This window comes from Borostomias antarcticus (assembly GCF_949987555.1).
Source record: "Borostomias antarcticus genome assembly, chromosome: 25".
In the NCBI taxonomy this organism is placed as follows: domain Eukaryota; kingdom Metazoa; phylum Chordata; class Actinopteri; order Stomiiformes; family Stomiidae; genus Borostomias; species Borostomias antarcticus.
In genome coordinates this window covers 8065438-8091121 of record NC_140258.1, presented here as the reverse complement: position 1 = coordinate 8091121, position 25684 = coordinate 8065438, and the positions used below count along the sequence as shown (strand labels likewise).

The following is a 25684-nucleotide window of genomic DNA, read 5'->3' as shown; positions in this document are numbered from 1 at the left end:
CTGTCGCGGTAAGAATTATCCTGAGCGATTCAAATTGATAGATTTCAACCGCGGTCTGCGGTTTTACCGCTGTTTTTTATTTTATTTAGTTTTACACTACATTTTATCTATATCCTATGTGTGTAGCCTAGTTGTGGAAAAAGCCCTGATAGCCTACCAAAATGAAAAGAAAATCCTTAGTGGCCGCTGTTGTCTCTATTTTGTTATTGTAGTGTGTATTTGTAGCCATACCTATTATTCCTACAATGAAGTAGGAACTTCACCACCACCACCATTTAAGATTTAATCTCTGGTCTGAATGGGTAGGCTATGTATGGAAACATACTTTTTGGCGCGATCAGTTACAGCTTTCTAATCCAACTTGAACTTGTCCTTTAACAGTTTACCGAGTCTTTGTACAATAAATCCATAATGATATGATTTCGTTTGTGGTCATTTATCACATTTTCATGATGATAATAGTCCTTGTTTACAGGCTAATGTTTGGCTATCTGACTTATTAACTGCCCAATGTAGTAGCCTAATAGAATTGCCATAACATCTCATTTCTAGATCTAGGCTATACAGTAACACTAGGCCACCATTTCCATTTGAAATTGATTAACTTATTTCGAATATCATTCTCGTTCTGCTCCGCGCAATGCGTTCCTTCGACTTCGCGGACCTAGTCCTAAATTATAAGAATCTCCATTTACTAGTCGATAAATTTTTACAATGATTAGGCTAGACGTATTTTCTATCTCAGTCGACGGCTGAATATGTATTTGACATCCCTTTGAAAGCCCCATGGAAGATAGGCCTAATAAAATGAAAAAAACCTTAGTGACCGCGGTAGATGCTGTCGTCTGTAAAGTGCCACGGTCTGCTTCACAGGACCGCGGTTGTGCGGTTAACCGCAAACCGCGACAGCCCTAACACACACACAAATAGAGTTAGCGAAACACACCTCTCTCTGTCGCTGTTACCGCCCGCCTGTCTGGCCAGGTGTCCCTCTACCTTGTGCACATAGGCAGAGTGGTGCTGAGCCTTGGCACAGAGCTGGGCAGCAGGGCCACCGGTGCCAGCGGAGACTGAAACATCACCAGTACATTTCAATATGCATTTACATACAGTACAGCCCTGGGTGTGGCCATCAACATTCCAGCTAATTGTTATCAAGCATACAAACATACCAACTACTGCATGAATGAATTCAGTGTTTGCATTAAAGAAACTGTAAACACTCCCTTAAACAGTAAATTACTCGGGTGTTTAAAGCTACGATGCTCTCATATTAATTTCATATTAATTTCAAGGAGTCAAGGAAAAAGCTGGAATTCATGTTGTTAATTTCTAGGACAAGAAGTCACTTGTAATAACGAGACAAAAATGTCACAATGACAAAACTCCCATAATTAATCAGGAAGAAATGAATAAATCTCCGCTGGGAACAAAAACACAGGCGACCGTGTTGGTCTGAGGCCGGTGGGGCCATGTCAGTGCTTGAATAAGGAACAGAGGTGCTGTGCTGCTCATCGCTGCATGTTAGTGGCTGATGAAAGTTTGGCGGCTGACCAGGGGACCTATACTGTACATGTTAGGACTAATTCATCCACCTGTGCCAGTTAACTCCTTTCCTCCCTCTTACTCCAAAGTCACTACACTGTAGGTTTTCAAAACCCCATGCTCATGTGCTCTTGTCTCCAGTTGATATGCTAGAGGGCGTCACTGGGGAACGGAGAGAGCCGTGACCCAGATAGCAACCTGTCCCATGCCTGTATGAGAAGCAGCTCTCTGGGCTGGCTGTCAGAGAGGGGTCCCTAGACTGGGTCTTAGGCCTTGGAGTGTTCATTTGATCCTTAGCGCTGCGTACCCCGAGGGGGAGGACAGATCAAAGGCAGCCTGACCCGCGGCCCCGGGGCCTCCGTGTTCCTCTCCAGACGGGCTCCGGGAGCTAGGTGTGTGAAGGACAGCGCTGCGCATCCCGCATGCAGAGCCTCTGGGCCAATGAAATCGATTTCACACTTAGCTTAGCTTTGAGAGTAACACATTAGAATCGGTCTACCTCCCCAAAACTCACTCCCTTAACAACATCAGGCAGTCTTTTTTTCACCGCTGGAATCAAGAGCCTGCAGTATGCTGACCACCCTCAGGACAAGTACCGTCTGTCTGGTATAAGGAGGGCGGTGTTACTGGAAGAGGCTATACCTTTCACCGCGCTGTCTGCATCCAGCACTGTCTGGAACGCGTCAGGGGCCAGGGTGAGACCTGCGTTCACCAGCATGGGCCGTCTCTTTCTCACCTCCTCCTGCGGCTGCCCATTCTTAGCCTGCCAGAGAGAGAGAGGAAGAGAGAGAGAGAGAGAGAGAGAAAGAGAGAGAGAAAGAGAGAGAGAGAAAGAGAGAGAGTTTCAGACATATGCTGTTCACCAATATGATCTTTTCTCAGCAGCCCTACTCTGTTTCTACTCAAAGCCCAGTACCAATTGACTGATCATCAGTTTGCGAAACTACAAAATTAACCCCCGAAAATCAGCCATTTGCCCCTAAAAAACTCAATTGACACTAGGCTACATATTGCTGTAATTAAAACCATTCCAAAGCCACATTTGTTTGATATTTTTTTGTGTGGAAGGGTTCTCTTTCTTTTGAACTGGGCCGTGACAGACCTGCTGGATGAGCATGGCGGCCCGGTCCTCTGCCCTGGCGGGGGTCTCGTACAGGGTCCCGCGGAGCTGCAGGAGGTGGAGGGCTGTGGAGAGGTGCTCGCGGTGCGCCCCGCGCTCGTCCAGCAGTAGTGCCTTCTGAAGGTGCGCCAGGGCTGGCTCCAGCCTCCCCTCCTCCTCCTCCGCTGACGCCAGCTCTGCGTGGACCTGGCAGCGGGTCTCCAGGAGCACGCTATGACGCACACACACACACATCAGATACACACATATGAGAGACACAAACACCATACACACACATACGAGAGACGAACGCGCATGGCACACACGGACGCCACCGCGAAATCCAGGGCAGTCGGGGAGTCCGGTCGGTGGGGGGTGGGGGGCTACCTGTGTGTGTGCTCCAGAACTCGGGCCACCCTGAGGAGCGCTCCCATGACGCGGCCCCGGAGGTTGCGCTGCAGCAGCGGCAGACAGGCATTCCACTGTGCGGCGCACACGCCCTGCATCACACCAGAGTCCCCCTCTCTCACAGCGCTCTGCAGCCACTGGTCCAGTCTGCCTATCACCTTTAGCCGGGCCTGGAAGACAAACACACACACGCCCCCCCCGCCCACACCAGTAAGAGACCGACTGACTAAGCAAACACCGTGAAGTGCAGTTTGTTTTAGGTAGGACTGAGAAACACTAGAGAATTAGAACTAAAATCTAGTTCTAGTTCTAAAATCTGGTCCTAAAATCCTATCATGGATGTGGAGATTGGGGTCTACCTGTCTCCCATGGGGCACACTACACTCCCACTCTGCGTTTGTAACCCATAAACAAGTGAGTCAAACATAAAATAATACAGCGAACAAAAAACACAAAGTCATGTGGTGTAATAGTAACATATTCATCTACAAATTCAAGGTGCACGTCCTGACAAGGGTCTGTTGGATGTTTGCCATATCACAAAAGTATTTCATTCAGTACCAAATAATCCACGCTCTATCTTAAAGCTACATTCAAATCAATAGTTGGTTGTTCAAGTATTGAAAGTTTCTTCAGTTTTGGGTGCTGTGCAGCCCCGCAGAGATTGCTGTAGGGGTTACGGATTTAATCACTAACAGATAGATCGACAGATGGACAGGCACTGTGTACTAGTGTTAATCAATGCTCAGAGTACCTCCACATTGGCTTTGGAGTAGTCCTTCATCTTGCCCTCTTGTTTCTGTAGGTCCAGTTCACACTGGACACATTCCATCATTATGCACTCTCCAACACTCTGGAAACAGAAAATAATGCAACAGTGAATCAGAGCACATAAAGACTACACACTGTACAGACAGTACATGGCTGATGAGATCCCAAGCGAGAGTAAGGGGTCAATTGACGTGCATATGTCTGCATAATTGCGTGCTATGTAAATGTCATGAATATAGATACACGCTAATGTGTGAAGTTATGTGAGATTATCTTTCACTCACTGGGACTCCCGCCGTCTTCAGCTCTCTCAGACAGTCAGCAGCCATCTGCTGCTGTTTCAGCTGCAGTGCCAGCAGAGCCAGCTCCAGAAGGAAAGACACCCTGCAGAACCAGAGTGCGGCACAGCTTCTAAGGAATTTGCAGCTCAGAGAAGAGTGGGAAAATGACCGTATTGTAATCCCCCCATGAGATTTTAAGATATATAGACCCTAGGGATGTGTGCAGATAGTCGTTTATCCGACTATACGGCACAGCTTCTGGTAGTCATTTAGGAAATACAAGTCGGCTAAACTAAATATAATATAATTTGATTAAAATAAAAAAAGATTAAAATAATTAAAGTCACCTCACTCACAGTAGCCTACTCAGGCGTATAGCCATATAATTATTGTCACACTATGCACCTGGTGGGTGGCCAATAACCCAACGCGAGCGTGTGAATTGGAGTTTAGTCATATGCATGTTCCCATTGTTGCAATACTCTTTCTCAAACTGATGGCTATATTTGTCTGCTTAATTCTATTAAAAAATTTAGTTTATATTAGATATTATCTTTGATAGGCTAATATCAATGTTCCAATTTTAATCTAATGAAATATTACCGGCTGATATAAAGACAGGCTTAAGTACTGTTTTGGGGAGAGCTAAGTGAGCAACCCTGCGCAAAGAATGCAAATTGGCTGCCGCTGAGTGGCTGGGAATCTCTGTTTTAGACTAGTCGTATAGTCGGTTGCAAAACCACCGTCTAGTCATCGCGTGTTGTAATGAAAATAGTTGCTGCACACATCCCTAATAGACCCCTGCTTTAATAAAAGATGCATTGTGTTAACTTCTTCAACAGATATCAGCAAGAGAACTGAAGTGAACTAGGTTGTTAGGGCTTGTGATGAACCAGGGACTGTCCGAGGAGAGCTGTGGTCACACACACCTCTCGGTGGGAGAGATTGGTGATGGGCTCTCTGCCAGATGAGGACTGCCGCCTGGGACTGGAGCAGGAGGCTGGGGTGGAGCCAAATGGGTCAGGATATGGAATATCTCCTTCAGCTTAGCAGCGTCCTCCTTACTGGCCTCGGAAAGCTCGACCTTACTGTGGGCCACGTAATGAAGTTGGTAGTGCACACACGCACACATACACACGCATACACGCACACACACACACACGCACAAAGACAAAAGTGGAAAAACCTAAGGCATAATAACCTATAGTCATTCTGATGATGGTACGGGGGTTCTGGGTGAGTCATTCTGCCCATGGCTACAGTATATCTCTGCTGGTGAATCATGAGGAGGACTGACATGCAGAGTACACGCCTGCAGACTGGTCCACCTCTCGGTAGCACCATGAGCCATGCTGTACTGATAACGCATGAACAGCCTGGAGACCTCATCCAGAGGCTATAGACTATAGGCTATACACAGAGAGTCCAAGTCAACTTAAAGGAACTTTTAGTAAATAATAGCTTCAGAAACGGGAGAAAATAAAAGTTTATTCCAAATCCTACTGTAAGCTTGAAAGGTGTGCAAGTGCAAGTGACCTAAAAATATTCGTATTGTGATACATTTCACAGGAGAGCGTACTGTGGCTGGTAAGATAACACAGAGTGCTTCCCGTCTCAAAAAAGCACATTCATCATAGTTTTTCCAATGCATTTACATATGCCCCATTGACTTCCATTGTAGCCCAATGAGAGCCTGCATAAAAACTGCAGCTAGCTCAATACTGGAACAATCAGTGAAATTATGGTCTCTATGTTTCAGGTTTATTGTAGACAGACCACAAATAGGGCTACATGTCCAAAATAGCACGTTACCGTTAAGTTAAGACTGCGGTGCACAACTGAAAGACAGACTACAGCTACAACTACCGAAAAGTACAACTATTTGATAAGAAATACCATATATTTGATATCAAAGCATGTTCTTTCAAACTAATTATAGAATAAATGTCTAAACATAATTGCCTACTGAGCCATTCTTTTTCTTGTGTTTTACAAAGCACATTATCACATACTGTACTCTACAAAGCCTTATCCTCACAAAGCATTCTCCAGACAGCTACCGTACAACTTACAGTACGCTTATCAGTGCTCTGGTACTTTTCATCCCCAGAGGACATGGCACACTCACTTATGATAAAGAAGACAGCATGACTAGGTAAGACAAATCTTTTAGGGGGAAATTAATGCATAAAAATGGGCAACCAAGGAACAAGATAGCCTGGCTTTGCCAGACCCAAATCGCAAAACAGTTGCTTTCTGTTTCCCAAGGGGCATTACCAACAGGCGTAGATCAAAAAAGCCTCTGGACACAATTGGATAGATCTACAGTACAACCAATCAGCGAAAATGCCTCTACGGTGCTCCTCTGTTCCGTCATGTTATTAAACCCGCCCCATATTAGATAAACGGTTGTGATAGGCAAGAATACATTTCTGTTTGAGCGGATTCCGTTACAACAGCTGGATGTCCAGACTGATCTCCGTAGTGAAATTGAATGTGAGCTTGTGAGATCAGGCTGGCGACGCCAGGCTAGGAACAAGAGGCCTACAGGTAGATAATGATACAGTATGGTACTGTGTATATATAAGAAAAACACTTACTGTTTGAGTTTCTGCATTTTGTAAATAACAGATAACGTCGGACTTGCTTCGGTTTTCTTGGGGTTTTTAGAGAAGTCAAACAGCTTGTGTTGTACCTAAGTGGAACAGAATTCATAGTAGATATGGCAATAGAACTATGGTTGACAAGCTGCTAATCCAACCAGGCCCCAGGTTGAATAGTTTACTTTGAGGGCCTAGTCACATACCCCCAAAAGACCATTTCACTCAGAAAAAAAGGACCAGTTTTTGAACTTGAAGCCACCTGAATACAATTCACAGTACTGTATATTTCTCAATAATGGATTGACGTCAAGGGCAACTGAGCAATATTGACCGCTGCTAAGGGCAACAAATTATACGTCTATGGGCGATAGTTGAAAGTTTCTGAACATTCTAAACAATAACGGTTTGGCTGTTGTAGCATTCAATCTCTGAAAACAGCCAGTGCCCAAGCACATGGAACCATTTTGCTGGCGAAATAAAAAGTGTAGGCATATAATATTCATGTCGTTGGTAAGTAGCCATGTAATGTAAGCGGGATAACATACTGTACTGTATGGCCAGCCGGTCAATATATTGAAAAATAAGAGCCCTTCAGTGCGTTACAAAACCAAATGCACTGTTGGGCTCTTATTTTTCGATAATGACCGACTGGCCATACATTATCCTTTATATATGAACACATTATAAGACCTGTGAAGGATATACCTGCAGGGAGAAGATTTTTGGATACAGCTCGGGGGTGTGTGCTTCTATGAAGTCAGATGTGGTCTTGGCAAAACTGCACGCCTCCTTCCCTTTGCCAGCATCCACAAGGCATTCAACAAGGTGTCTGTCTCAGGAGAAAGCCAGTTACTGACAAATTACCTTTTACAGAAATCCTTTGAAACAAACCCAGTGGTACATCCTGATTCTGATCTGGACTTAAATCCAGGTCTATTCAATAGTTATTTGTATGAGTAAGCAGATGTCATGGTGGTGCCACCTACAGCATGAGCTGTGCCCTCCAGGTGTGGTCAGGGTCTGCCACCAGCTCCAGGGCTTTGACCACCTGAGTGAGGGAGGGCGCCAGATGCTGGCGCAGCCCGGGCCTCAGGAGAGGACGCACCGTCTGGAAGTATAGCACCGAGGCGTTGAACACCAGGAAGTGGTATCTGAGGAAAACAGCGCAGATGAAGAAAACCGTCTTGAAACAATTATTCAGGCTCCTTCTCATACGCTATCTGATCGTTCAGTACATCTCAATTAAGGCCAAGTGTCGACCCTATGAATTGCAAATGAACTCAGAGTAACCTTTGTTCAGTAAACCCGTTTGGTATGTCTATTTGGGATGACAGAATTACTGGGTTATAGGCTCTAAAGGGAATTGTTCAACATGGATGAGATGGGAATTGCTCAACATGGACGAGTCTTTACGAGGACTGCTAATTGATCCACCAGAGGGTACGCTGAACATTAGTCTGGGTTGTATTACTATTCATTCACTTTGGTGTTAATTGGGATTGTTGCTTGCAGCAGTTCCTTATTGACAGATTATGAGTTCATCATCCAACTCGCTCTACACTGGCTGGCTATAAGGATCCCATGCTAGAATCTCAAATTTGATCTGAACACATTCAGTGCATAGGCAAGCATGAAATTGAAGTTGATGTGCTTATGACATGGCTATTTGCTTTTCATGATGTGTTAATCCCTACATTACCTTTTGACCCAATCAAGATAAGTAAACCAATCAATCTGAAGCTAAAATCATGAATCAGTTGATTATGCTATGTACATACATATGAGATGTCCACAACAGGGATATTTGGTGATTCCAGATACTTAAGAGAATCTTGGCTCACTTTTTACGACCCCAAGTGAGTGGGGGGTCAGAGCTCACCCACATTCCTCCCCCTGTGTGAGTGACCAATCGTTGCTGTCCATACAAATACCCCTCAGTTTCCTCTTGTATTTAAGCCTGGGACAGGTTCTCTTCTCTCTCTTGTACCTGTGATTTCTTCTTGCAACAAAGGATTCAAGCTTTTGGCCTGATTGATGAAAACCAATCTGTATCCGCAGAATTGCTGAACAGCTACCTCCTATCTAAGATCTCTATGAGTTGACGCGTCGTGTCTTAAGGAGCTCCACAAACTCGTTCAAATGATCCACTTCCAGCAAGTGTAGAAGCTTTTTTTTCAACTTTTAAACTCTGAACCATTTCAGTTTGCTGTACACCAAGCAACTCTGAAAATGAACTCTGAATCTCTGCGAATATCAATGTTCGGCAACAGTCTACCATCAAAAGACTGTTTCGATGGAAGCGCAGGCGGTCTACGCCTTGCATCTTATGGAACAACCATCAGTCACATGCATCTTCCACATATCAAATCAATTATTCAACTTGTCTGTCATCTAGACAGAACTTAGGTCAAGAAAGGTGGCAGGACAATTAGAAACATGTTTCCATCAGACTGCATACCTTGGTTTGTCCTTTGAAATCTCAATCGCCTTCAAAAAAGAAATCACAGCCGTTTCAATGTCCTCCTGAGTTTGAAACAATAAGTTTGATAGAAAGAAAGAAAGACGTGTTAGATAGGCAGGGGAGCAGCTGAAGGATTTGTGTCATCTATAATTTCTCACTCAATCTGAAAATCAGATAAAGGCCTCCTATGTGCAAGTCAATAGGACAACCCTTGGGGGAGATCAAGAGATCTTCTCAAAAGGTTGAGGTGTCAAACCAACGCAGTTTGTTGAGAGGTGGTTCGATCGACGCCAAGTGAGCAGACTTTTTTTTACAGTAGTTACAATGGTTCTGTATGGGCTTACCACACTCCCGATAGTCTCTGGAGAATTCAGCTGGCCTTGGCAGAGGTACGCTCGGCAACGGAATTGATTGGCCGGGGGTTTGCGCTCAAAGTACATCATTAGACAGTCTCTGCTGATCTCCTCGCAACCCAGCTGAAACACAAAATACGTATATGCCATGGACAAATAAATATTTCAGCCCTACCCTCAAACATCCCACGTCATTGTATCACATCATTTCACATACTGTAGACAGCGGCCTACTTATTCTTTAAATGTATTTTATAATTCAAACTGTTTGGATATAGCTTAATGGCCTTGCAATGCATGCCACACATGCAGTATTCATATGCTACATGTATGCTAGACAGTACAATATGAAAATATTTATTTTATGGATAAAAAAAACTGCTGTTCAGGATATATGTACAGTACTGTATCATCCTTTAAGGATGGCACCGTGTATGGCTGCTATGGTGCGTTGGTGCGCACTGTCAGTTCTGTCAGCTCTGAATGTATTGCAGGAAGGAGGACCAGGTGTTATGGTATGGAGTCATGTTGTCTTTTTGACTGGCAGTAAGTCTTTCTAGATTTGAATGGTCTGTTAGTAAATTAAAGGTATAATATGGAATATGTGAATTATTTCCCCCATCTAGTGTCTAAAGATAAGAACTGCAACAACACAACGTATTGGTTGCCAAAATGCCAGATAATGCACTGTTTCAGTCATACTGTGATAAGATCTTCACTCTGAGAGGAACATAATGTTACACTAATCAGTAATCACAATCAAGTATTTCAGAGTACCATGTAATAAGTTACGTTAGATGCTGTAGTGTGGAGATAACGTTAGGTCTGGCTTAGCCCTTCTCAGTCCCGTTGTCGCATTCCGCTCGCTCATGCCAGACAACAGTCCTTTGCTGGTCCGTTCACTCAGCCTAGTTAGGAGAGGCGCTCATATTTACAAGTGTCAGATAAACATGAAACTTCACTTACCTGAGCAAAAGGGTCTATTTTAACAAAACAAATGCTGGGTTTTGAAGCCTCGGCGCTTCCATTAAAATAACTTTTCCGAGGTAGTCTTCTTCTGTGGTGGTGGCGGTGCTCCTCCTTATCTGACACTTGTAAATATGAGCGCCTCTCCTAACTAGGCTGACACCGATTTGGCAGGAGGGCAGGTAGAGGCAGCAGGGCAGGTAGCTCCCTCACTCATCATTCTCTCTCTCTCACACACGCACTCTCTCTCTCTCACACACACACACTCGCACTCTGTTAGTGTCAGAGGCTCATTAGATGGTAGGAGGGAGGGAGAGAGGGTGGGAGATATATAAGACCAGTAAGATGTCCAGGCCCTCTGCCCTGGTGTGTGGCAGATGTTAGTGTCAGAGGGGAAGCCTCATTCAGATTGTATGATTGCCATCTGAGGGATCTAATAGGGCTCTTTTAGATGATGGTCAGCTGGCTCTTTTTAGCAACTGCAGTCATTTCAGCTTCCACTGGCACATTTTCTCCCAGATTTTTCTTTTTCAGAACTGACATTTTGAAGGGCTAATGTCCGCAGTATGTTGCATTAAATAGCCTTTTGTACAGTAGATGGAAATGTGGTCTTTGGCACATTGAGTTGTTTGTCAGGGTGTTACCTGTATTTTCATTGAAAAAGACCGGGCACGACACTGGATGTTATTTAATATTGATTATTATTTATTAAAGTCATGTCTCGTTTACCATGATTTGGGTATGACTACTTCTTTGCCATCCCCTTTCATAACCAAATGTGGTCCGATGATTAAATTGCTATGGCTTCTTGATTTTGCTCTCAAAGTGCGCCAAATTGATGCATTTAAATTAACAATGTAAAAAATTCTCCCGGGGGGGCATGCCCTCGGACCCCCCTAGAGCCCAGGTCCAGGCCTAAAGCCGGAAGTGGACTGGTGTATGTCTGTGTGTACGTGTGTTAACTAAACGCTACGACATCCACAGCAGACACAGGGGTATCTATCGGACTCAGGGTGGTCTGCTGGTGACAGTGGGGCATCCTGGATATGATCATAAATAACCTTAAAACAGGGCTAAACATGATTTTCCCTTTACTACTCCTTTAATGACTTTGCTGAGCGCAAGGCCCGTAAGATGATCATCTAATGGGTGAGTACAGAGTTTTTTTCTCTCTGAGTGGGATTGGGGATTTAAATCAATGTCATTCTTATGTTGTTGGGGAATGCGCCCCTATAAGCTGCTGTGCTTTCCTTGATGCTATTTGATCTAACGACATAGCCTATCAACTGCCATTGTGTTAAATTGCTAGTGTATGCTGGCTAAAGAAGCTATGTCGTTTAGTTGGAGAAATCAGGCCGTGGTCCAGGGCAGCCGGCTGTTATTGTGTAGTGCATTTGGCGGTTTCGGAGTTGTGTTTATGTTTGGGTGGGGTGTACGTGTTTGGGTGGGGTGTACGTGTGTGGGTGGGGCCTGAAAAATATATTTGCCCCGGGGCCTGAGAACCTAGTTACGCTGGTGTGTGTAAAAGCACCTTTGACATAATCAATAAGAAAAAAGAACTAAGAACTCAGCTAAGAACTGTTTTCCCTATCTACTATTTCTAGGCTGGCTTTCTAGTTCGAAAAAAAGTTTGTTTTCTGGACAAACTTATCCTGCCAGATCCACTGTCTTTGAACAAGGTTTTTCTCCGTCATTTAACCTAAGTGTTACTGTTTGTAGATGGAGCTGCCAACCCTCCAGAGTCTTTTCGATGCCCCCTTGCCCACTGTCCTATGGGCCTCCAATCAAAATTTTGGCAACAACATTACTCCATAAACTCACTAAAATGCAGAAAAACATCCTCTGAAATTATCAATTTTCTAGGGGAATTGGGTAGATTGGTCGAGACAAGCCCTGTTTATGATCAAACAAGCAACCAAGCAAACAAACAAAAGACCTATACCTCAGACTTGTAAGGTTAGATGGCATTTAATGTCCTCACCAAGGTTATTATAGTTAACGAAAACTAACTAAAAAACGAAAACTAGGTGTGAAAAAACATTTTAGTTAACTGAAATAAAAATAAAAACTAGGCTTTACAAAAAAACAATAACTAACTAAAACTGTATTGTGTGTTTACAAAACTAACTAAAATAAACTAAAATTGTAGAGAAAATGTCCTTAGTTTTAGTCTTTTTCATTTCATACATAAGCCTAGTATTTTGGGTGGATATTAAATCTATCCTCCATTATTTCTTTAGCTGTGTCCCTGCGCAGAAGTAATCTGACGTTCACCAGATGGTTTGTTTCACACGGAGTGAAACAACATGAGCTCACGAGATCAGGATGGTCTCACGAGGCTAGCGCAGAAAAAAAACAACTAAAACTAATACTGAAACTAATAAAAACTAAACTAAAACTAAGCATTATCAAAAAATAAAAAATAAACTAAACTAGCAAATCTGCTTTGAAAACTAATTAAAACAAAACTGAAATTGAACACAAAAAGTTAAAACAATATAAAAATAAAAACTAATGAAAAAAGCAAAACTATTATAACCCTGGTCCTCACCTGAAAAGCTTGCTCCCCACATAACACGTACAGCTCTGGGCCAAAGCACGGGTCCGAGGCAGTCTCGCGAGACGTCCCCTTCACTATCAAACCGTACGCTGCACGCAGTGCATCAATATCTGGACAAAAACAGTGTGACAACTGGTTAGTGCTTAACGTTAGCTTGAATGCAGAATGACTACTTGCTTATTGTATCTTGCTAAGACCTTGTCACCTTTGTGCTGCTGTGCCTTGGTTAAATATTGACGAATGTGAAGATCCATAGTTTGGAGTCACGTGGTTGTAGTCTGTGTAGTCGACTCTGATAGCTCACGTAGCTCGCGCCGAGTGAGAAAGCCGGTTTAACTAGCAAATGACGGCGGCTAACGTTCAAAAACCAACATTGTTAAACTCTAATGAAGCAGAAGTTACATTACTATCTCAGTATCTCATAGCAAGTGCTGCTGTCACTGTTAAACGTCTCGTTGAACGCTTCGTGTCAGTTTGCCAAGTTTTGCGTCTCTGGTTTGGGAACGTATCCTAGCAACAAGTAGTGCACTGAGGACGGAAAGCACAAAGGCTCAGAAGGACAAAAAACGTTGAAGAAAGCAAACCAGTTGACACAGTTGCTCAGACCCTCCAGACCCTCCAGACAAGCAACCTACTGTAATGAGCTTTGTTTGTAGATTGATTGGAGGTCAGTCTGACTGTTATTTGGAGAAATGTATCTAAAAAAAGATGGTAGGAAAGAGTGAATCATTGTATTAGGCCTATACAGAAACATTTCAAAACCTCTAGGCTATCTATTTTGAGTCTGTGTAGCCTCGACCTCTCCCAACAGTCTACATTTAATTCCAATATTTATTTATTTATTTATTTAAGCATTAATGGCCTAACACAGAAAGGCAGCCTCCAACCTGCTTGTGAATCTTTCGTATACATTGGTGTATATCCTGTTATGCATTGTGTGCAGATGCTTGTTGCCCAGCGACTGGCACAGTCTGTTTTAATATCTGTGTTGCTTATGTGGCTCTGTGTGCTGGCGTGCTACTAACCCTTTTCTGCCTCTCCCTAGTGCTTCTCCCTACTATTTTCTAACCTGGTCCAGTGGATGCCTCACTGTCACCTGCAGACCACTCTGAGTCCGATAGAAACCCCCACGTCTGCTGTGGATGTCCAGTACAGCTACTAACCCTGTCTTCCTCCCTCCTCCCCTGTGTCTCTCCCTCTTATACTCGGTCCTGTGGACACCTCCCTGTCTCCTGCAGGCCACCCTGTATCAGGTCCCGGAGAGCCCCCCCCACCCCGGCCAAGGTTCTCCAAATGACATCCCATGGCTCCTGGAGAGGCCCCCTGCCTTCCTTGCGTCCAGCTCCTTCACACTCTGTATCGCCAGCTGTCCCTATCCAGCCAACCCTACATCTTTTTTACTCTTGGCTCTCCGCTTTCTGTCTCCTCACCTCTGCTTTGCGACTATACCTAGTTTACTCTATTCTCTATGAGCCTGTTCTGCTCAGTGCTTATTGTGCTTTGTTACAGTATATGATTTACTTAAATATAATATTATAGACTACAGGGATAGCTAACACACAATGGCCTACCATATAGACAACATCTCTGTATCTATTTGTATACTCTACTGATAGTCATGTCTCATTTTCCAGGAGCTTGCTTGATCGTCTCATTGAGAGCGGTCAGGGTAGAATTTTTACAGTTCACTCTTCTGGCTCCTACCTCTCCCCCCCATTGCTCTCTGTAAAGCTCATTGTGTTTCCTCTGTGTATGAAATGTGCTAGACAAATAAAGTTTGATTTGATTTGATTAACTATAGGCTACTGGCTTTTGTGGCAGGCCTAGACAACAGCAACATCAAGCCATTGCAGTTTATTCACCCTATAATTGCTCACTGATAACAAAAACATTCAAGTATGCATGCAAGCAGCTGTGTATGCTATATGTGTTATCTATGTAGCACTGGACAAACCGCAGCTCCTTGTCTGATGGGGAATAATCCATATGGTGTATTTGTGTCGCCACCATTGATTTTCACCAAGGTGGAAGACAAAGATAAACAATGCACCGCAACTAAATCCCATTAATCACCTAAGCTTCTACAAAGATACGACACAAAAGAAAAGCTGCATTAAGCATCACCATTTTGGGATTATTATTTTGGGGATGCATTAGGCTAACTCAGATAAAAAAGAACTGAATCAAGAATCAAAAAGCTATTCTCTCACTAGTTTAATTACAGTACTTAGAAGCTAGAGTATAATTAAACTGTTAGTTCAGAAAGCTGGTTATTAGGTGGAGCCTGATAGTGAGGCTAATCCTTTTAGCCAGTTTCGCGTGGGCTTTTTGGCAGTTCACACTGCTCTGGATGGAGAGAGCCTGACTTTATTATTAATAATAGCAATAACTGCACAGTGAGCCTGTCGACCCCCACCCATGATGCATCATGTACATCATGTACATGTTGTTGAATGAAATTGGTCCATCTTCTCTTCGATCGAACGGTCAGTAAAATCGACTAAATGTCAAGAGGTGGACATCATTGGATTTCTCTCAGTCTACAGAATCAAGCTAGAGGTGGATATCATTGGATTCCTCTCAGTCTACAGATTCTAGTTAGTGCAAATTTGTGGCACATTTCGCACGGAGGTGGCCAATCGGGAGAGTTGTTAGTCCGCTGCAAACAAAGGACTGTGCTTTCAGTGTAAAAAGGTTCAGTAGTTCTTAAATCAATCGAAAGTTAAAAATTAGCTCAGTGGTCCATGCAATTTGGTGAGAGAGAATTGCAGTTAGAGCTGCTTAGTGGGGAGATTTGAAGATCTGCCATTTCCCCTCAACACTATACGTGAACAATTCACCATAATGGATCAAATGCATCACTCCCTCCTGAGATAACTTTCAACATCTCTGGGTAATTCCCAAAACACAATAATACCAGCACATCCCCGAGAAATGAGCAAGATCGAATCAATTATTGATTAACTCGCACAAAATACAATCAATTATTTAATGTTATGCAGTACAACTTTTAGTTGCACATACAGCGTACCCACATTGATAGTAGTAGAAATCTGACAGAGATCACAAATGCCTACTTACTGTATATGAGCTTGACACACACACACACACACACACACACACACACACACACACACACACACACACACACACAAACACACACACACTGTGCACAGCATTCATATCCCATCAAAACCAAAACACACATGGGATACAACATTTCCTGCTGTGGATATTGGCTTTGCAAAATGGACCATGTGAAATGTAGGCTGTATATTCAGTTCCATGTCAATGTCTTACTCCACGGCAGATGATATTGTACCTGGAAATAAGAGGATAAGCTCTCCCTCCCAAATGTTTCATTAGAGAACCCACATGACGACCTTCCCCCAACACTAATGATTGATAGATGAACCATGGGCTAAATTCCACACTCCTCTTCTGTTTTCTTATGAGGTTATAACCCAAACAATTATGTTGACATGACAAGGTTCTTTTTCCTCCCATAAATCTGAACTAGAATTCAAATTCTATCCCTCATGATGAGCTGAAAGACCAAAGGAGGGGTGAATTAGTGGGTGTGAATCATCTTCTTGGCACATTGCCTGCATTTGTTACGCCACATCAGCAGCCTCAGTGAGAAATACCGTATCTCTTCTTACTCACCCACCCCCTTTGACAGACCCTGCCATTCCCAATCTTGACTCAGTACACTAGGGAGAAATGGCAATTTTCATATTTCATACAGTGACATCCTGATTCCCTAGAGGTTTGGTTATTAATATTTAATATCAGCAGTATTTAAAATCCAGAGAGTTTGTGACTTCGTAAAGAGAGGAATACTGACTGCCCCTGAATGAGCACTGTATGAGTAAGAGCCTTGCAATACTGGAAGATATTTGCATCCAGTTTGTTGGTTTAAAAGTTTAGCTCTCAAATTTTGTTTATTTATAGGCACCCTCATCTCCTCACAAATGCTCAGACAGCTGATGAGTGGAAAGGGTACAGTTCCTTACTGTGGATGACAGGTGTCATTTGTTTATTTATTTTTTAATCCTTGATGTGAGAAGAATTTGGATTTCTGATGGCACCCTGTGCATCCAGCACTCGAGCTGTGAAACAGTTACCCAATCCTATTTAGCTTGTAGACTACCTGCTTTGGTTGTACAGATTGATCATTTTTGAACAGCTGAAAGCCATGGAGCATTAAAGCACACCTCCCCATATTCCTAGGCTCTGTACTATATAGTGTGACAAGCTAAGATGAATGTATGCATGTCACTGATGTATGGCAAGGCCACGTACACTGTACATTCTAAATGTTGGACACTACAAAGGAATCCCATATTGCTCAATTTCTAATTCATCATCCCACCACTGTTGTTATCTTCAAAAACATAGCCTGCTTTAAACCTTTTTTTTTTCCAGGGGAGATCCCTAAGAGGATAAGCCGCGTTTGATTGATATGCTCGTTAGACACTTCGCCAAACCTCTCCTCCTCGTCCCCTGCACTCTCTCAGCGCGGCCACACATTGTCAGCAGCGATTAGCCACACTCCGCCTGTCCCCTGCCTCTCGTGTGGAGTGACAGGCCTCGGGAACCACAGAGACACGCAGGGCTGCATACATAAGCCCACACTTTCACCAGCACTTCTCCAGTACAGCTTACCTAACCTGCTCACCAGGTCAGGGCAAAGAACACTCAAAAGCTCAGTGAAGCAGACATGCCTTTACTGACTATAATACGGTGTAATGCCTGCTTCTCTTAGCATTGGTTCTTCCCCCTTTCGGTTTTCTGTTTCATGTGTGGTGAAAGGTTAGGTTTTGATGCACCACTGAAGCATTGAGTGTGCCATAAGCAAGATCAGAGCATGCCTATCGATCCTAGACCCCCCCCCCCACACTGTCCCACCCATGGCCTGTAAACCCCCACCCCCCCACCCCACTGTCCCACTATGTCCTGTTACCCCCCACGGTTCTGGTCTGGACAGTAGAGGGACATGACATAAAACCCCTACTGTAAGTCAGTGCAGGTCCAGGGACCTATACAGTATATAGTATATACACTGTAAGGGGGTGAATGTGAACAAGCAAACCTCATGCACACTTTCTGGGAATTGATGTTTTTACACCCTTACAATGCCTGACTGATGATACACAGCAGGATGTATTCATGACATTTAGGTGTTCATGTTTCAGTATCTATCTCAGGAGAAGCTCATCAGTTACAAGGGCTTTAAATTATGAAAACTCTCGCAGAAGTGTAAATATTTTCCAGGTATATATTTCTCTCCCGGCAGCTGAGTTTGCCTGGGGTTTCGGTCTCTGCCAGGATGTGGAGGAGGAGCAGGCGGCGTCTGAAGGAACGAGATCAAAAGCAGAGGGATCCAGAGTCATCGTTAAGCTCCTGCAACGCCACTGAGCTCAAGCACCATGGTAACCCCTCCACCCCCTCCTTTCCTCCCTGCCTTAAGAAGCACCTACGGTAGCTTTACTGAAACAAAAAAGCAAAAACTAGCTACTCGTCCTCAAACTGTCTCAGATTCAGCATTTCACAGTAATTGGAAGGAATTGAGACATCAAGTCAACATCCAACAGGCTGCCGACTGGGAGTTTGCGCTCCGGTCCAATCATCAAGGCAATTTCTGAGGGCCTGAACCATGGATGTATTAATAGAACGGCCTGAACACTTTCTTGTCCACTTCCCTTTGATGATATGGAAAGTAACATGGGAAAATATGAATACTGTTATGTCAACACATTGCTATGCTTAAATATGCTGAATAGGAGTTACTTGAATATGTTCAGAGGTGTAGGGAGAGGATTTTAAAACATAACTAGTGCAAAACCTCTGCCCATGATGCATGTTTTCAACATATACAGTTGTTGATGGTATAAGTGGTGTGGGCTTTTCTAATGTATTTAGAGAAGGATGTCTCTGATCTTGATGTTAACAAAAATGAAAAATAATTTGTGGATCCGCCAAATGGCCTATCTCGCGATATCAGAAATAAACGCCAGATGGTAAGATGGCAAGATGGCAAAAAGGCAGGAATATATTTTCTATATTTTCTGTCTGTCATGTCTGACTGTCTGTACAGTATGTCTGTTTGTCTGTATCATGATTATCTCAAGAATCCAGCGCTGTATAAAGTTGGCAAGAGCCTGCTCAAGTGCTGGGATGTGTGTGAAGTTGTTTGAATCAGCGGTTCTCAAGAAAGCATCAACAAATCTGCCCGTTTCGGCCCGTTCTGAACTCCGACACTAAGACCCATACCTTTTGGTAGCAAAAGGTACAGTGTAGTACAGTAGCTGTATGCTAACTAGCGCCAATTGGACAGACGGCACAGCAAAGAGCACAGCACTGCACAGCCAAGACAAATACACAGGCGATGGAGAGAGCAGAGAAGGGGAGATTCGAGTGAGATGGGGGAGGGATGAGATACCTCTCTGTGTCATCTCATGCCCCTTCAGGATAGCCCCGGCAGTTTTACGGTTCACATGGCTTTCCTTTCAACAGACTGATTGGCACATTTTCCAGCACTTCTTTCTCCACTCCTAATTCCACTGGAGGGAAACGCTTTTATGTAAGGCCACAGATGGGCCATTTCATTCTGAAAATGCATCCCCTGTGAGACAATCTAGCTCACTCTCAGGATCTCTCTCTATCTCTCTCACAGACACACACACGCATGCACAAGCACACACCCACACACTGCCCTGCCCCCCTCTCTCTCTCTCTCTGTAGCTGTCCCTGGTCACTGTGGACCTTCCTGTGCCAGGGCTGCAGGCCGCGAGTGTTATGTACCATATGCCTAAAGAGGGCACCCCCCAACCACCCCCCACTGACCCACTGTCCTCCGTGATGACAAACTGCAGTCCGTCAGGGTACAGGGTACAGATCCCCCTGACCGAGACCCCTCACGGGGGACGAGAGTCATCTTGTAGGGATTGGCTCCAGTGTCTCTGCCAATCAGGCTCACTCCGGGCCAGGCTGTGCAGGGTCCTGACACTTGGGCAGATGGTCCGATCTGAGCCAGACGTGTCATTAAATACGCATTCAGGCTCTTCAACTGTCATAGATCCCGTATCACAGAACATAAGTGAATAGGTAAAGGCTAGAGGGTGAGGGGCGGGGGGGGGGGGGGGGGGGGGGGGTCATTCTGATATGTGCGATGATGTTATAATGGTGTAAGGGGACCAAGCTGTCCCTGTCCTGCACAGAGCTACAGTACAGACACCACAGTGGGCCAAGGCACACCCTCCCCCCACTTCCTGCAGATTAAAGGCACTGTTTTTGGTTTTCACAGTGGTCGAGATTTGGAATCCATGCGTACAAACTAATACCTGCATTTCATTGGCAGACACTGGCCGGGGCTAAGACGTAAAGCACAGGGATACATACTCCAGAGGACATGGAGAAGCCATCGCAATGCAGTCGCCAATGAAGCACATCGTTCTTTAAGTAACGCTTTTCTTCATAGCACTGGTGGCGGCACTCGATGCGTGACACAAATACCTTGTGACATGACCCACGGCGCCTTAGCTCGCATGCTAACAAGAGAGCCAGTGAAAGAGTGTGACAACAAAGCGAGTGGCTTCGTGGCCTTCTTCATTAGTGGTAGGAGGTAATCAGCAGGTGATAATCAATTCTAATGAAGCCTGGTCACATGTCTGCAGTATGGCAGAGCAATGGTGAGCATGATCGTGTGTGTGTGTGTGTGTGTGTGTGTGTGTGTGTGTGTGTGTGTGTGTGTGTGTGTGTGTGTGTGTGTGTGCATGCGTACAAAGAAACACATTTGGGATCTTGTATCCTTCCCCAGATATAGCATTTCAGTTTCACTTGCAACCTTCAGCAATCCTCTCTCCTCTCTATTTTTTGCAGCTTCTGTTCCTTTTGCTGTCAGCCCAAACTAGGTCCTCCTACGCTGCATTCCTAAATTATCAGTGAATCTGAGTTCATGCTGTCTCTGTTCCTTCTCTCTCATGCTTTATTTCTTATTCCATACTGTATATATCTTTATCTCCTTTCTATTTCCATCTCTTTCCTCTCAGGAGACACAATTGTTGTGTATCCCACCAGCAGCTGGGGAATTCTTTGTACAGTATGTCCTGTAAGACCTGCTTGTATGGATTTTCTAAAAAATCACTAATAGTTTAAAAGTGTAAACCTTGGAACTCACTCATGATCCTCCATGAAATTGAAACAGCGCAGGACATCAGATTCAACCATCTGTATCATGTCATACCAACATTGCTATTTTGATAAGCAGCAGTAAACAGGAAAGAGTTTCTCAAAGGCTATAAAACCCAGAGGCCAGTCTTTCTCAGTGGCAACACACGTTTAAAATGACAGTTTATTTTGCTGTTTCGGCTGCAGAGTAGCCTACACGCAGCATTGATTATAATGTGTGTGGACACCGTGCCACTAAAAATATGCAAATCTAGCTTCCAGGCATTGTTTTCTCCAAGACTGGATACAGTACTTTGTTTGGACCGGTTCACCCCTGCTGTGTTTGTGAGTTTGCCAGGGAGTGGGTGGCAGAGGGAGGCTTGTTCTTCTGAGTGACACAATTCAAACCGCGAGTGAGTGGGACAGGGTTATTATTCCTGATCGTCCGCTGGCATATATCCTTCTCCCTCCTCCTCCTCCTCCTCCTCTTTATTCTTCTCTCCTGCTGTGACAACCACAGCAGCTCAGTACATCAAATGGCCAGGCTGCGCTACATCGACATTGTGCACAGGAGACCCCTGTTTTTTTTTTTTTTGCATCATACAGACCTAACCCATCTCCAACCAACACACAGCCTCTCTACTCCACAAGCCCCCAGTCATTAGAATTGTTCCTTAAGTGAGATATGGGGGGACAGACATTAAGTCAAAGCCCAGAGAAAATGGAGGCGGGAGTGTAGAGTCACTGGATAAGCAAAGGACAGGCGGCTAACGTGATCGGGCAGCTCTGCCCCGGTAACTAGGACACAATGTAAACGAACAAAGCGGAGGAGGTGTCCAGTGTTTTTGTTGGGGGAGCGCTGGAATTCACATTTGTACAGATTCAGAAACAGCAGCAGCAACATCTCCTACTGAGGACTTTGTGTAACTCACCTCAATGTGTGGACTCACCTCCTTAGTGGTGCCATTATACATTTTGGGCCCTATGAAAGAATACAATAGTACAGGGCTCTTGGAATTGTCCTATCCCCCCCACCCTTTACAGCACCCCAGTTCCTCCTACTATACACCTCTGTTATATACAAATTTTAAATACAAATAGTTATTAATACAAAAATACATCTGTTCTTGTTCCAGAACCTATAACCTGATCATCAGGAGTTGCTTGTGGAAAGGCTGTTGCCTCTCTCTCTCTCTCTCTCTCTCTCTCCCCTCTCTCTCTTTCTTTTATTCATGTCCAGAATCAAAGCCCTCTCCCAGCAGAGCTCCCAGCATCCATTTCTCCCTGTCTGCCCTGCATGATGGGAAATGTGGAACAGCGAGATGTTCTCAGGGCTTGTGTCTCACCTGTACGCATGTCCATTCATGAACCCATGGCTATAATGAGTCAGTGTTGGCATTCTACTTTTAGTCTGTTGTGCTCACCAGTTCTAGAATGCACAGAGCTGCACAATTGTGTGCAGTTTTCTAACCTATTCTCATGCTCCTAGAACGCGACTGTCTATGGTAATACAAAGGCACTGAGGGCAAAGGATGTGAATATGATTACTGAGGCAAAGTCCTTGAATTATAAAGGTTGGTGTTTGGCTCTGAGGCTAGACTTCAGTGATTATTCTTCATGACATCCAAATGGCACATGTGAGGACACCAGACCTGGGTCATAATCATTTTACTTACTCATTTGTGTTTGATTGTTCTTGTCTAGCTCAATTGAACCCATGGACTGCTCTAAAAAATGCAGATCCCACCCTCATGGCATTGCAGATAGACTGGAGCAAAAGCTTAAGTAATTGAAAGGATTTCAACTATTTTTTCGACCCAGTTCTAGAGGAGACAGACACAAATATAGTGGAAAAGGAATGTAATAACCTCAAGTCGATATCCCAATGTTCATCACCTTAGCATCTTTTATCTTACAGTAGTCTTTGCTTACTGCATTTCATAGAAAGAAATACATTATATGGGTGATGTATCACTTATTTCCCCCTGACAACATCCATTAATCATCAGGATTGCGGACATTGAGGACAATGGCAGGTAGGCTACGGCCATATTGTATTCATTATTTCCCAATTTCCTGGCTGATCCTGACCCACTTAAGAGAGACTAAAGTGGGAAGAGGCAGAACATAATTGGGTGGAGAAGTAGGGCACCTCGTTGAGCTCTGAGGAGTCCATTAGTGTTTTTTTGGAGCCTTAAAAACCAGTCCCTTTCATCTATGAATTTAGTTTTCCATGCACGCAAGCAAATTTACAGATGGGTACGCCAAGAACACCCAAACTCTCCCAAAACAAACTCAAAAAAAGACTCATGCTACTACTGCTGCTAAAGCAGAGTTGAGGAAGGGAACATTATTAAAATGTGCTTTAAAGACTTTGCCATATTCCAGCAGGAGAAAGCCATTAGCCTCAACTATTCTAATGCACAGAGGAACGATGACACAGCGTATCATAGTCTCAGTGCTGGCATTCCTACAGGGTACTATACACACAGACGATGCATGCGCTGTGGCCATGGTGTTAAAAAAAGTACATAAAATTGCAGAGAGGGTCCCGTGGCCGAATTCCACTGTGGGGTCCCCCTCACCAAGAGCCAGCCCGGCATAGTCTCACATTTTCCTTTCTCCCCTAGAAGATCGGTTTGTCTGGTACCTGCTGTAGTAGAATATAGATGATTGGTTTGTCTGGTACTGTACCTGCTGTAGTAGAATATAGATGATTGGTTTGTCTGGTACTGTACCTGCTGTAGTAGAATATAGAAGATTGTTTTGTCTGGTACCTACTGCACCAGGAGAGAATATAGAAGATTGTTTTGTCTGGTACCTACTGCACCAGGAGAGAATATAGAAGATTGGTTTGTCTGGTACCTACTGTACCAGCATAGAAGATGATAAACATCCATTAATCTTCATTTCTTTCTCCTGTAAGTGGCGTACCATCCCCAGGGTACATGGTCATCCTCTGGTACAGGGTGATTATTCATGGGCTGTCAGCATCTTCACAAGCTGTGGGTTGGCCAGACAAAAGCAGAAGGTGGGAGAGACATTTACCTGCTCCTCTGGAGAGATGAAAGGGCAAATGCTCTCGTTCCCTCTCTTTCCCTAGTGCAACAGAAAAACAGCTGCTGTGACCCATGGCAGAGTTTGTTCTGAGAGATCACATAGTTCGGCTCTTGCGCATGACAGGCATCTTTTGTCTGCCCCCCCCCACCCCCTCACATAGCTAGAATGGCTGGCAAACCTGCTAATCTGACTTGGTGTTCACTCCTGTCACCTGGATGAGGCTGATAGCCAGAAGAAAGCATCCCACTGGTGGTGTCTGCTGGGCCAGGTAATGCAGAGATTCTGAATGATGAAAGGGAATTGCTGTACAGTAAGTTCATTCGGGACGACACTTCATGTCAATATCTGGGCTTATCGGGCGGCTCTATGGCACCCCCCTCGGGTTGGAGCTTCTTCTCTGTCCCGCCCCACAATGGTGGAATGAACTCCCCACTGACGTCAGGACGGTAGAGTTGCTGCCTGTCTTTCACCTACTTACCTCTTCAAGAAGTACGACCCTTACACTCCATCTTAGCACTTACTGTATTTGTGTTTATTTGTTTTAGCACTTTTACTTTAGCACTGGTTATGCTCCTCAGATGCTTGTTCAGAAAGGACATGCATTTATGAATTCTCGCTACTAGTAGTTCTCTTGGCTACCTATGGTGAATACACTTATTATAAGTTGCTTTGGATAAAAGCTTCTGCTAATGTTACATGACTGTAATGTAATATCATGTTATGTAATATACTGTACCTTACATTAGGCAGACACAACTTATAAAGCAGATGCGAGCTAAGCTAGCTAGCTACAGATAGCCTGTTCCACCTCAACAGAATCCCTTTAGATCCTCCTATTCATAAAGTATGTGACTTTGTGTGTTGGTATGTGAGGTTTTTGTAAGAGAAGAGATGTAGGCCTATTGTACTGTATACTCTAGGAATGTGAAATATACTGTAGGTCCCCAGGTGAAGAATATCCATTGCTGTGACCCATCCTATACTGTATCAAGGGTCATTCTTCATGCTCTCTGATGTGTGACATGCATGAGAAAAACCCAAAGATGTGACTTCATGACTTCACAAAGGTCCTAGGGGATGCCTTGTGACAAACAATTACATTGTCTCGTTACATGAGTGGCAGACCACTTTTACCATTTCATTTCAATTTCATCCTGCCACTGCAGCAAAATATAGAAATGTCAAGAGTAATTCTACAGCAGAGATATACATCTTTGTCTGGTTTCAATTTTCAATGCAAAGAGTAAATTAATTCAGCATTAAATTGAATTCCCCACGTCTAAAAAAAGTTTCAGTGTAATAAGGGTGTGGCGGGAGGAAGAGTCCTCATCACTCACACAGAAAAAATCATCATCATCGAGGTGTTCCATCACTCACAGCCGTAATGGTCCCTGTTATGTTGAGC

General features: G+C 44.1%; 1 protein-coding gene across 1 annotated transcript in view; it reads right to left on the bottom strand.

Moving 5' to 3' along the window:
* cfap46 (cilia and flagella associated protein 46) overlaps positions 1 to 13301 on the bottom strand; it is a gene marked incomplete at both ends in the record, with an annotated part of 60636 nt that extends 47335 nt beyond the window's left edge. The window contains 14 exons of the mRNA XM_084458779.1: positions 947 to 1070; positions 2188 to 2308; positions 2648 to 2876; positions 3032 to 3222; positions 3807 to 3905; positions 4108 to 4207; positions 5034 to 5192; positions 6705 to 6799; positions 7413 to 7536; positions 7694 to 7858; positions 9166 to 9230; positions 9513 to 9644; positions 13039 to 13157; positions 13253 to 13301. Coding sequence (XP_084314905.1) covers positions 947 to 1070; positions 2188 to 2308; positions 2648 to 2876; positions 3032 to 3222; positions 3807 to 3905; positions 4108 to 4207; positions 5034 to 5192; positions 6705 to 6799; positions 7413 to 7536; positions 7694 to 7858; positions 9166 to 9230; positions 9513 to 9644; positions 13039 to 13157; positions 13253 to 13301 — 1772 coding nt within the window. The remainder of the gene's footprint in view (positions 1 to 946; positions 1071 to 2187; positions 2309 to 2647; positions 2877 to 3031; positions 3223 to 3806; positions 3906 to 4107; positions 4208 to 5033; positions 5193 to 6704; positions 6800 to 7412; positions 7537 to 7693; positions 7859 to 9165; positions 9231 to 9512; positions 9645 to 13038; positions 13158 to 13252) is intronic.
* Positions 13302 to 25684: the final 12383 nt, after the last annotated feature.